Source organism: Lepidochelys kempii, chromosome 6 (genome assembly GCF_965140285.1).
Source record: "Lepidochelys kempii isolate rLepKem1 chromosome 6, rLepKem1.hap1, whole genome shotgun sequence".
NCBI lineage: Eukaryota > Metazoa > Chordata > Testudines > Cheloniidae > Lepidochelys > Lepidochelys kempii.
The window spans coordinates 30,892,643-30,905,351 of NC_136385.1; the positions used below are offsets into that span (position 1 = coordinate 30,892,643).

Below are 12,709 nucleotides of genomic sequence, written 5' to 3' on the forward strand. Positions count from 1 at the left end.
TGTATTTAAGGTTTGTCCCAGGTAGAAGTCCTTACTGAAACCCCAGCTATTTGACAGTTTTTCTTTAATGCCTTAATAGTTGCATGTAGCATACTGTGCCAGAAAGATTCACTCTGTGCTCCACTGAAATCAACAGAGTGCAGAAACAATGAGTCTACTTGAGGGACACATACAGGACAGTTTATTGGCTGTACGGCAAAGATCTATACTGCAGCAAGTGGAAATCTTGCATGATGCCAAGAGTGTTATTTTATTATTGTTCTACACCAATGGTTCTCAAACTTATTTGATCAGGCCCCCCTTCTTTGTGTCTGTAATCATTTATGCGCCTCCTCCCCTCACTGCAAGTACATATACCGCAACCCAGTTCTGAAGGCAGGGCCTCACCAGCAGCAGCACAGAAGTAAGGGAGGCAATGTGAAAAGTGATATTCGTCAATATCACTTTTCACAGCAGACTTAGTGCCACATTGCCACTTCTGCACTGCTGCTGCCACCCTGCCACCTCCAGGTGAAGAATTGGGGTGGAGGGAGCCTGAGCCCAGGCTGCCTCTTGGTGAGGGAATGGGGGGAAGGAAAGCCCGAGCCCGGGTGGTGGGGCTCCAGCTGTCCCCTTTATCCCCGCCTCACAAGTGTGCACAGCCCTTCTGCATGAGCCCCAGCCACCCAGGGCTGACAGCCAGAGCTCTTAAAAAAATAAAAATAAAAAAAAGCACACTGCTTATGTCTCCCTTGACACATTCCTGTGCCTCCCTTGGCAGCCCCCCGGCATTGGTTGAGAGCCACTGATCTACACTATGCATGGACCCCACTGGCCCAGCCCTCAATCCCCAGCTCTGCTACAACATCATACAGTGCTGTTTTGCAGCTCCCCAAAAACCCCCGCATGGGATGGTGTCTGCCATTTTCCTTGTCCTATAGAGACAACAAACAGTTTTTAAATGGCATCTGGGCTTTACGCAGCTGTGGTGGGTGCCCCACTGTGGCCTTAAATGATAAATGATTATCCAGTTATCCTTGCCTATATGCTAACATGCACAGTCACATTAAGTGAAGATATCATACCACATATATAAGATATGCAGCAGGTCCCCTCCACACGAGCAGCAATCAGAGTTTGGTCTTCTCGACAGGTCTGACTCTGTTCCACTGGTTCACACTTGGATGGGTCACATTCTAAAACAAGCACAAAACATTTTTCGTTAAATGTCAATCTTTGGGAAAAAGTATGGTTCTCCCCCTTTCCCATGAGAGCAAAGAGGGGAGGTATTATAGCATCATCAAGGCCAAGCCAATCTCAGAACAATGTATCTATGCATTTAGATTTATGAAATAATAAACCAAAAGGCACCTACATCCCAGACTCTGGACTCTTTTATGTAAATAACATTCTCTGTAACTGCTCATCTTCATCCCTTCAAGTAAATATACCACAGAGGAAGGTAAGTAGACAACTACATCATGCAAACTGAGTGCAGAAAATAAAGAGAAGGGAGAACCCAGGAGGTATTCTGCCTCTTCTTACCTAAGACTGGGAGGAGGAGAGCAGCTGAGTGGGGCTCCCTGAGCCATCTGGGTTGAGCAGGACAGTCACAGATAGAATAGCTCAGGACGTAGCACACTCATCAGCAGGCCTTACATTTGAACTAAAGATGGAGCTGCATGTGCTAACCTCAATGCCTGCTTCCAGGCACCAGCAGGCAGAGAGGAGACCATAGTCTTGCAACCCTAAGTCACTGGGACATAGCCCTTTAGAGCAGAGGAACACAACTAGGCATGTTAGTCATGCCCTTGCTCAGCACTCCACAGAGTGCTAGGTCACTTTTCTGACTGATCCTTGCACAGAAGACTCCTTTGCCAGTGCACCTGCACAAGAAGAACTAGAATCCAGCCCTGGGTTTACAAGTGAAAGAGAGCTCTGTCTACAGACATAATGATGATATCTGCACTGACATTTTTTCCCTGTGAAACTCCATCCATTTTTGCAAACGGTTTATAGTTTCACTCCAAAATTTTCACACAATGAAATCCTGCAAGAACCTCTAATCTGTAGCACATAAGAATAAGTTTGAATATTGCAAAATGCTGTTATAATACAGACATTTCTGCCAAAAATAGTTCTGTTGTATGTTTTTACTTCTTCATAAAATACCTACCACAAGTGTAATTGGGACAACAGGAATCTTCACGATAGTAAGTGACTAGCTTTTCCAAGCCCTTACATTCAGGGATAAAGGATTCACAAAAGCTCTGATTACAAACTATTTAAAAAAAAACACACACAAAAAAGAAATGATGAACTTCTACAATATTCAGTACAGGTTATGTTAAATGGAAAACATCAAGTTGTGTTTCTGGTTCATTGTTAAAGAACCCCAAATAATAATAAAACACGTGCAAAAAGGCTAATAGTGGGATTTTCAAAAGGGCTCAGCATTAGCCTAACTCTCACTGGAAGCAGAGTTAGGCTAGAGCTGAGCACTTGTGAAAATCCAACTTTAAAAATCTATTCCCCATGGAGAACTCTTTGCAACAATCTGATCTCAATCCCTCATAGGCATCAACAATGATAGTAACTTGTAACCTTTGCTTTTGAACGTGGGATCTTCTAGAAAAGTATGGATATAAAAAGTTCCCCTAATTCTGGTATGATTTTTTGCTACCAATTTACTTTGCAAAGATGGTAAATGATCTCTATATTTCTTCTAAATTAGGGATTATTCTGATGATATATTTTTATTGACTAATTAAAAGAACATATAGGCTTTAGCCTGTAACTGCTTTCAATAGTTGCTAGATATATGATTCATTCAAAAAAGCAACAAATCCAGCTGCAAATTCAAATCCACATAAAGAAGCCAGCCAGCCACTATAAGAATTTTGCTGCATAACAAACCAGTTCTCATCATTCTGTCCTCCAAAATAGCATGTATAGTATAAAAACAAACCATAGCAAAAAGGAAGTGTGATTGCCAGAAAGGACACTTCATATTTTCATATCCTTTGTTAAGGATACTTACTACAGATCTTTTGAGGACAACAGGTCTGATCATCAGGAACAATCAGGGCCATTTCCCCAAAGCGCTGACAGTCTAAATCGTGCACATCTGAGCAGTTGTATTCCACAGGAATAATGGTCTCATTGTCAACACATTTGTGCATGCAGCATCCGCTAAGGGAGGTTTTCCAAATCTCCCCTACTGCGTGGGGTGCTCCCGAACTGTCTGTGCAGGCTAAATTATTGCAATAGAAGACAGAAATTTTTAATGCTGTTTCAGAGTTGACCATCTTGTTGTTCTGTGGCATATGTGCGATTGCAAATTAGTGTCTGGATCTGGGCTAATGGCCAGCGCTGACCACTCCAAATAGAAGAGGGAGGATGGGTGTGAGTCAGCATGGCTGGGAGGACATGATGCAATGGTGGAGCTGTCCCTCCAGAGTACCCCTGAGTTAGGCAGATGTCCTCTGGTGGTTCTTGCTGCAGCACGACTGCCTCCACCTCCCATTAAACAAGACCAGTGGGTATATACAGCTAACTAATGAATAATTAATGTGTTCTGGCTATTGTATGCTGAAAAGGAGCCTGAGAAAAGCCTGACATGCTTAGAATATTGGGCTGCTTTGCTTTGCACACTGAATGTTATGTACAGAATACAAAATATTTACATGGATAAAATTTCTCAGGTGGGTCCCAGTCGTGAAAAGGAATCTACCCTCATGGATCCCTCCCAGTGGGACTCTGGGGGGATGGATTCCTTTCAGTGATGTGGGCCCAGGACAGTCCATTTGTAAAACAAGCTAAAAGCATTCTCTGTGAGAGCATCCTCCTCTTGAGAGAACCTGAGTATAGTGGTGGGGCAGGAGGAGACTTTTTTTTTGATTCACCTGGTAGAGCCTCTGCATCCTGGACCACAAGAGCACTAATCTGAGTATCAGCTCAGATCGCGTGCAGAAATCACACAGCATCAGCCCAGCCATCAGACAGGGAGCTCCACTAATTAGTGAGGCCTGCTCAAGAAGGTGGTCATCATTTGACAGATGGCAAAAACCAAAAAGGGGAGATCAATACATACCGCATTTCTCTTCTGGAATGCAGAGACCGGCGTGAACACGGTGAAGAGTGGTCCCTTCAGAACAGACACAGCCCTCTGTCAGCACTGAGCAGGACTCGGAATCCTGGGGAGTGGGCTCACCATTCTGACAAGTTCTTGGAATTTCACAGGCAGCTATACAGGCCTGGTAGAAGGTGTCTTCTGAGCAGGGAAAGGCTAACAAGGAAATAAAACATTTAAAATAGACCACAGTTTGAAGCACATAAGGGTATTGTCTGGTACAGAAGGGCACAAACAGGGTGTGTGAAATTCCCCTCTGTTACATTGATATGCATTGCTCAGCTCCTATATGCAATCAGAAGTGATCAACAAATTTGCACAGAATTGTCAAGAGCAAACTTTGTAAACAGTTTAACTCATTTTCCCTCCCACATAATATTTTCCCCAGGCAAAAGCTAGCCTTCTGGGAGGCAGTGGGGAGAGTGCCAGAGAACCCACCCCAACACACAATTTCTTCCTCCTCACAAACCAGTTCAGATTTTTAAAACATTTAAACATGTAGGTTTATCTTTTATTTATGTTTTATTGAAATAGTTTGAATATTTCCCAGATGAAATGAAATGACAAATATCTTGATTACTGTAGCATCTGGCAAATCTTCATCAACTACACCAAGTTGCATGTGCAGGCAACCAAACTCAACACCTTTTCACCCAAATGATTATGAATGGGACTACTGATATGCTGCCATACTTAGTAGCTATTGGTATTAATGATTCTGTTGGACAATACGTATTGGTGCTGTCTTTCTTATCCAGTACAAACTGCTTTTTCATGTTCTTCTCTTCTAACAGCTGTAAATATGGTTACATGAGGCGCGTGCATTGGCAGTCGATTTAAATGACAACATATAGTCTCTAGTTTACAGCATTTCACTTTGATGTAGTTCTGTCTGCAGAACACCAAAGATGAGATCCTTAGCTAGTGAAAATCAGTACTTCAGTTTTCACAAATTTACAGCAGCTGGGGATAACTCTTTTTTTAAAATCTCAAATCTTCTATTTTCACTTTCAGTACAAAACAATGTGCTTACTTTAACCATACTTCTTGAAAGCCATGGGAGAATGTCACTCTTCTTTCATATATTGTAGATCTTTACAGGTTTATCTGTGTTGATGCTCCGTACCTCGGGGGAACACCCAGCATCCCCATGTTCATCTTTATAAAATGATTGTGTGGTATCCAATGCAAAGTTTGTCATGTCGCGTGTCTTCGGAAGGCTCATAATGCATTGAGCATGGTTGTTATAGTGATGTTATAGCAATTGTTACGGTAATGTTACAGTAAGGTTATAATTTCATGTATATAGTTATGAGGCTGAAAATGTATCATCCTGGCTTAAAGCAGGCCCATGCAAAAACTCTCCAAGAACAGAGAGGCAGTTCACACCTCATCAGGGCATGGATGGGACATACCCAGCCCAGCCTCACAGGAACAATGGACACTGGTTTAGGCAGCAACAAAAGAATCTGTTAGACCCTTGAGGGAGTCACCCCCTTCCTTTGGGCAGTTTGGGACTGCAATGAAGTAATGCTCAACTGACTCTGATGGGGGAGGGGGGCAAAGCCAAGAGGAAAGAAAGGACATGATAAAAGGGAGAGACATTTTGCCATGCTCTCTCTCTTCCACCTACATCTACAGACACCACCACCACCAAGAGGCTGAAATGCTGATCAAAGGGGAGAGCCTGACTGAAAAGTAACCAGCCAGCCTGTGGTGAGAAGCATCTAAGTTTTAAGGACACTGAAAGTGTTAAGATCAGCTTTTATTTCATTTGACCAAATCTGACTTGTTATGCTTTGACTTATAATCACTTAAAATCTACCTTTATAGTTAATAAATTTGTTTGTTTATTCTACTTGAAGCAGTGAGTTTGGTTTGAAGTGTGCCAGGGGCTCCCCTTGGGATAACAAGCCTGGTACATATCAATTTCTTTGTTAAAATGACTAACTTATATAAGCTTGCAGCGGCCAGTGGGCATAACTAGACACTGCAAGACGGAGGTTCCTAGGGTTGTGTCTAGGACCGGAGATATTGGCTAGTGTCATTCGCTTGCAAGCAGCTGGGAGCAGCTTACATGCCAGAGGCTGTGTATGAACATCCCAGGAGTGTGGTCTCTCATAGCACAGCAGGGTAAGGCTGGCTCCCAGAGTGAAGGATTGGTGTGGCCTAGCAGATCACTGGTCCAGACAACACCAGAGGGGAACATCACACTGTGCTGACCCATAAGTGAGAAATTTTATTAAATGAGTGTTGTGGAAGGCCATTGTCCTGCAACGACCAGCTCAAAGCACGGAAGGGAGAGATTTTTAGTTTTTAATAATGGTCAGTCTCCTTAGTCTAATGATTTATATGATTATTGTGCATACATATTTCCTGAAGAATCTATGGTGGCAAGGCTACTAATGTTAGCCTAAAAATGGATTGTTATCTTCTTGGTCTGAGAGCTGTGGGGAAAGGACCTGGTTCTAAAAAGTTGTGCAGTGTGGTCAGCACAGAGTGCAGCATGCTCACTACTCCCCTCGATGTGATGATGCTCAACCTAGAGAAAGTGGCTAACTGGAATGATGGCCATGATGGAAGATAAGAACTCAGTTCACAGTGGGAGTGTTTGCTCAGGAATGGGGAAGGCTCAAATTAAAGCAAATACCCTAAGGGTTAGTTTGAAGAGGGAGTTGATCTTACTCAGCTCATCACTACTAAAAATACTCATGATACCACACAGGAAATATCCATCATGCCCCTATAATCACAGGATTCTGGGCTCTTAAAAACTGGATCACAACACATCTCCATCTAGTGACCAGAAAATATGAAGATGACTTCACTGTTTTTGCCTACTACGTACCCCCAGCAGAGGTCACTATGGTATAACAATAAAAGAGGGTGATGTCACTTCAACAAGCTTCACATAGTTGACTATATTTCCAAACTTATTTTGTGAGCTCTATAGTAAAATAACAATTTGCAAGTAAGAACAGTATCAGTTGAGAAAGTTACTAACAATACAATCTGCTTTATAGTTCACAGTTTTCTACACTCGGTCTGTATTTTTATTTAAAAATCCTTGCCTGAAAAACCAGTCCCTTTTATTTACAAAGATATCACATATGCCTGTACGAAAGATTTTTTATCTGATTTTCAAATATTGTGTGGCTGTTTATATACATATATATGTGTGTGTCTGTGTGTCTGTGTACGTGTGAATATATATATATATATATATATATATATATATATATATATATATATATATATATATATATATATATATATCATATATGTCATGATTTTAAAGTACTGTTTTCCACAGAACTTTCCCTGTTCCATTTCTATCATATCATTCTTCTGGGCCATGCACTCCTTCATCCATAGCACCTACAGATGGTAGCTGTAATCCATGTATATTCATATTGGTATGTACAGACCATATTTGTCTGTGATGCATTCTTTCATCCAGGATCCTCTTCTCTTGCTCCAGTTAGGGCCCTTTACTTTCCAAACACCCTCTTATTGCTGCAGTCCTTCCTCCATCCAAAGAAGGCTGGGTGCAGCTTTTTTCAAAGCTCTTTAGTGTGAATCTGAGCACGGGCCAGAGAGGATCAGTCCAGAGCAACAAGAAAAAAAAATATTTCCATTGCTCACTCTCTCCTGCAGCTAGCTTAGCAGGCTACCACCTGTCTTTGTTCTAGTTATCTGTCTAGATTCTAGGTGATAGATCATTCATAACCATGACAGCTGAGCACTTATTAAGCTAGAACTCTGATCCTAAATGCATTGTGATGCTGCAAAACAGGCAGATCAGCTAACGTGATCTATTTCTATAAACACACCACACTAAAACACATTGCATTATCTTTGACATGCAATAACTTATTCTTTAAAGAAACCTCATGCAATACACCTTAGAACACAGTACTTACAGCAGTAATCTGAACTTCTCCAATTAATGCAGATATTAAATTTGTTACACATGGCCACATAGGCAGCCAGTGCTATACAAGGATTCCGAATGTATTCCACATCTTGAACCCACAGGTCACAGAATAATTCAGGTGGAACCTAATAAATAATAAATACATGTGTTAATGTTGCACTGTGAATGTACCTTCATACAGTGATGAAATAGGGTGAATATCTCCACTACTTTGGGGATCCTATCAGGCAGTTATATGAGCTAGTGACAGGGAAATCACAAGGTCTGCCAGGCTGAACTGAAGGTACAGAAGAGGCATTGGGCTCCCAGCCTTCCTGAGTAAATGAAGAGGATTTATTTTCCAAAGGCATCTGAAAATGAAGGTTCCTGAATGTAAAGAGAATGCAGGGAACTCTTATTTTCCCTGAACCAAGTAATTTGGGATGCTTAGGGCAAAAACTAATACTATGTTTGCCAGTGGGAGGCACAATCATTCTTGTCATGAAATACCTCATTCTCTGTTTTTCTTCCTTTCCCCCCTATATTTCCATCTAGATGTTAGCCTCTCATCTAGCATTACCCTCTTATTTCATGTGTGAGAATGCAGGGTATCTAGGTATAGTCTCCTTTTGAGAGAGAGTCACCTAGAAGCAATGGTAAGTTTCCAGTGTCTGCTCATGAACCGTTGGGAGAGAATCCAGAGTAATCCAGAAGACAGCTGGAAAGAATGGTAGATGGGGCACATACCAGCATGTTACCTACCGCTCTCATTGGTTTTCCAATATGTTTCTACCTTGTAAACGATTTCCCTCCACAGTTTGTCAAAAATATGGTTTTGTCTAACTGGTGTATTGTGTTTGTTATTTGCTTTAAGGTGGTGCCAAGTGGGGCTATTGTGGGATAGATGGATTGGATGGCAGATGGAGTTCAGCTACCAACCTTGAGTATACAAGATCCAATTCACCACCATGTTATTCTACTTCTACACCAGTGAGACTCCACTGAAATAATTAATTATGTAAAAAATTCAGTAAGACTGTATTGAATCAGGCTCACCCATTAAAATGAGATAAGGCCTGGAGGTGACAGAAGGCACCTCATAGGTTTGTTCCTTCAGAAAGGCTCCTTGGCTCCCATTGAGTAATGCTCAGCCAACGTGGAATGGATAACTCAGGTTGCTCTAAGTGCTGGATGTGTCATAAAAGTGGTTAAATTGCACAGTGTGCACAGACAATGGGTATCGTTTTCAAAAGCCCCTATGTCACATTTTCACTTAGAAATCTAAGTCTCATTGAAAGTCAACAGGACTTAGGCTCCTAAATGCCTAAATCAGTTTTGAAAATGGGACTTAAGTGACTGGGAAAATTGTACCTTCTGTCATTATGTATCCCATGACAGCTTTACATGCCACCTTGACCAAGAGGATTGACTATTATGCTTGTCCATGGCCTGCAGCTCAGTCAAAATGTACCAGCACATTTGTTCATGAGTCTGAACAATCATGAGCATATTTCACTCTCTGTGCAATCATTAAATTGGCTGCTATATACTGGCTGACCGTGAGCTGACAATGTTGGTCTTTAAAACACATTAAAGCATAACCGCTGGCTACATCTGAGACCTATTTGAGCCTCAAACCTTTTCTCCTTTATCTATATATATTGTATTCTTAGAATTACCGTTATAGGACCCACATTTATTGTCTTTCCCTCTCATACCTTTCTAGCACTTTTTGTCATAAATCTACTAATCTACTGTCATCTGTTTGATTTTAAGTGGACTGTTTTTGTCTTATATGATGCAGAAATAGGAGTGCCTTCACTGGGGTCACTTTCAAATAGAACTGTTATTATTAACATTAAACCCACATGGCAGCCACTGATTTTGAATGTCAGCTGCCCTAAGGCAAGTCTCATCTTGATCAGCTCCATTCTTCAGTTAATTTTCTAACCTACAACAAATGGAGAACTATAATAGGATGCACATATACCACTCATGACATTTATCATGCATTATTGGATTTAGCTACATTAAAAACATCATATCAAATAAATAAAAATCTATCAAAATTAAATCTCTCTAATACAGTAAACCTCTGAAATAGTTAACGTACATAAGGATGACAGCTACTGAAGGTCTGGTTCATCACCAAGCTGAAACACTTGGAACAGTCCATGACTGAACAATTAGTTTCCTGGTGCCTGTCTTCTCCAACATACTTTAATGTGCTTGGCACCTGCCAGCTGTCTATAAAATTCGATGGAGCATCAGTTTTGCTTAAAACTGTTCTGTTGGGTAGCATCAGGTCATTTGCTGAGCTTCCATCACAGAAACCTGCATATGATCATAGTAAACAATATGTTAGCACTGTTGTGGGTTGTGCACCTTTTTATCTTCATCCATAACTGAAGTTCAAATACATTATCTAGCTTTTCTGATTAAAATCAATGAGCACAGAGTTTGTTGACACTCAATAAAAGACCTGCAGCACTGCCGTGGCTGGCCTGGGTCAACTGACTCAGGCTCACAGGGCTCAGGATCCCACGCAGGGAAGGTCTCAGATCTTGGCCTCCAGTCTGAACACAAACGTCTATCCTGCAATTTACTGCCCTGCAGCCTGAGCCTACAAGCCCAGGTCAAGACCGGGGCTCTGAGACTCATTGCTGTGGGTCTTTTATTACAATGTAGACATACCCCCAGTATTTAACTATATACGCAGCATATTAGTATCAGAGTCTAACAAAATGTGGCAGGTTGCTAGTAGGACCCAAATGCACAACTATTCATCCACAAACAAGTTAAGCAAAGTGAAAGTAAGGAAAAGGAATATTATATTTGAAATGTAAAGGATGGAAGAAAGAAGGGGCACAAAATAAGAAAAGGCAGAATTCTGCTCGGGTGTACCAAAGGTGGGTAATAGCAGATGTATTGCATCTAGAGCCTCCAGAAGAAATTCTCTACCTATGAGTTCTTAGGTACTAAGGAACTTAATATGGCCCCCATTAACATAATAATTTTGTGCTCAAAATCTTTGATGTATATAGTCTCACAAACCCCTATTAAGTAAGGAAGTACTATAAGAATTCCTCTGGATCCTCCTGGCAGGGACTTCAGAGCAGGAATTTTGTCACCCATCAGAGGCGCTGACTTTGTGATTTGCCTGGGGTTGCTCAACCCCCACTCTGCCCCAGGCCTCACCCCCATTCTACTCCTTCCCCACCTCTTCCTGCCCCCACTCTTCCCCCGCCCCCAGCGCCTCCTGCACACCGCCGAACAGCTGATCACCTGCAAGTGGGAGAGGAGCTGACCAGGGCCTGCTGGCAGGGAGAAGGCACTGGGAAGGAGTTGATGGGCGGGGCTGCCCATGGGTGCTGAGCACCCACTATTTTTTTGCCCGTGGGTGCTCCAACCCCAGAGCACCCATAGAGTCAGCGCCTATGTCACCCATACAGAAGGTGCAGCTTGCGCCCTGCTCTGCAGCCAGTGAACTCTACCACCATTTGCTGGCAGTTAACTCTGACACGCATATGAGAACTTCCATAAGGATGTTAGTGGAGAGCTGCGACTAACACCCCACAATCCCACGAGTCTTGTCAGCCTGTGTGTAAAGGTGAAAGAGGAGGAGCCCTCCACAGTCTGGCCAGTTTGCCATAATGTACTGTAGCCCAAAGTGGGCATCTGCCTATAGCATAAACCATCCATCCTCAACATAAACTGGTATCACTGGCAGCCTCTGCTCAGGAGAGACTCACATCCTGAATGGCATGAAGATTGAAGGGAGGGATGCACTGATCCATTGGAAGAGCTGTTTAGGGCAGCTCAGAGAGTGACTGCCCATGCTCCGAGCACTCAGTTTCATAAGCACTAAACAAAAATTCATTAAAAAAATTCAAAGGACATAAAAGCAGCTCTCTGTTTAATTGAAAATGCAAAAAGTGTAAATGTCATTGTGGTGTAAAAAGGAGTTCCCGTGAAATGCCTAGACATACTCATCTGACACCGTATTAACTTTTACACATTGTGACAAAGTTCCTCCTCTACTTTGGTGGGTCCTGCACTTATTGGCGGATTTTGCTCACCTCAGAGATTCACGGCAGCCCTCAGTTTGGCCACTTTCATGGCTCAAATCTGCTGTTCACTCAGATAACCTCATCACTGGCCAGCATGGGGAAAATAGAGTAAGAACAATCCCCGCAGTTTCTGCTGATCCACCATGTGGGTCAGGGATCAGCTCAGAGACTTTCACCTCTGGTGGAAGCTCCTGTATCTGACCAGGAGTTGGGAGGTTTGGGGGGAACCCTGGTCAGCCCTCTACCCCGGGTTCCAGCCCAGGGCCCTGTGGACTGCAGATGTCTAGAGTACCTCCTGGAACAGTTGCATGACAGCTACAATTCCCTGGGCTACTTCCCCTTGGCCTCCTCCCAACACCTTCCTCCTGATGTCTGTTAACGCTTGTACTCCTCAGTCCTACAGCAGCACGTCCTCTCACTCCCAGCTCCTTACTCGCATAGCTTACTAACTGGAGTGACAGACTTTTTAAACCAGGTGTCCTGATTTGCTTTAATTAATTCTAGCAGCTTCCCAATTGGCTACAGGTGTCCTAATTAGCCTGCTGGCCTTAATTAGTTCTAGATAGTTCCTGAGTGTTCTGGAATAGTCCCTGTTATCTTACCCAGGGAAAA

At 42.6% G+C, this 12,709-nt stretch overlaps 1 protein-coding gene across 4 annotated transcripts in view; it reads right to left on the reverse strand.

Annotated features, from left to right (window-relative positions):
• The window catches only part of OTOG (otogelin), a 170,355-nt gene that overhangs the window by 22,166 nt on the left and 135,480 nt on the right, over positions 1–12,709 (reverse strand). For all 4 annotated transcript variants that reach the window (XR_012159331.2, XM_073347364.2, XM_073347366.2 and 1 more), the window contains 6 exons: positions 10,141–10,361; positions 8,035–8,173; positions 4,073–4,267; positions 3,020–3,232; positions 2,156–2,260; positions 1,065–1,175 (listed from right to left, as the gene is read on the reverse strand). Coding sequence is in view for 3 of the 4 variants with exons in the window: in XM_073347364.2 (XP_073203465.1) it covers positions 1,065–1,175; positions 2,156–2,260; positions 3,020–3,232; positions 4,073–4,267; positions 8,035–8,173; positions 10,141–10,361 (984 nt within the window). In the remaining variant the exon portion in view is untranslated. The remainder of the gene's footprint in view (positions 1–1,064; positions 1,176–2,155; positions 2,261–3,019; positions 3,233–4,072; positions 4,268–8,034; positions 8,174–10,140; positions 10,362–12,709) is intronic.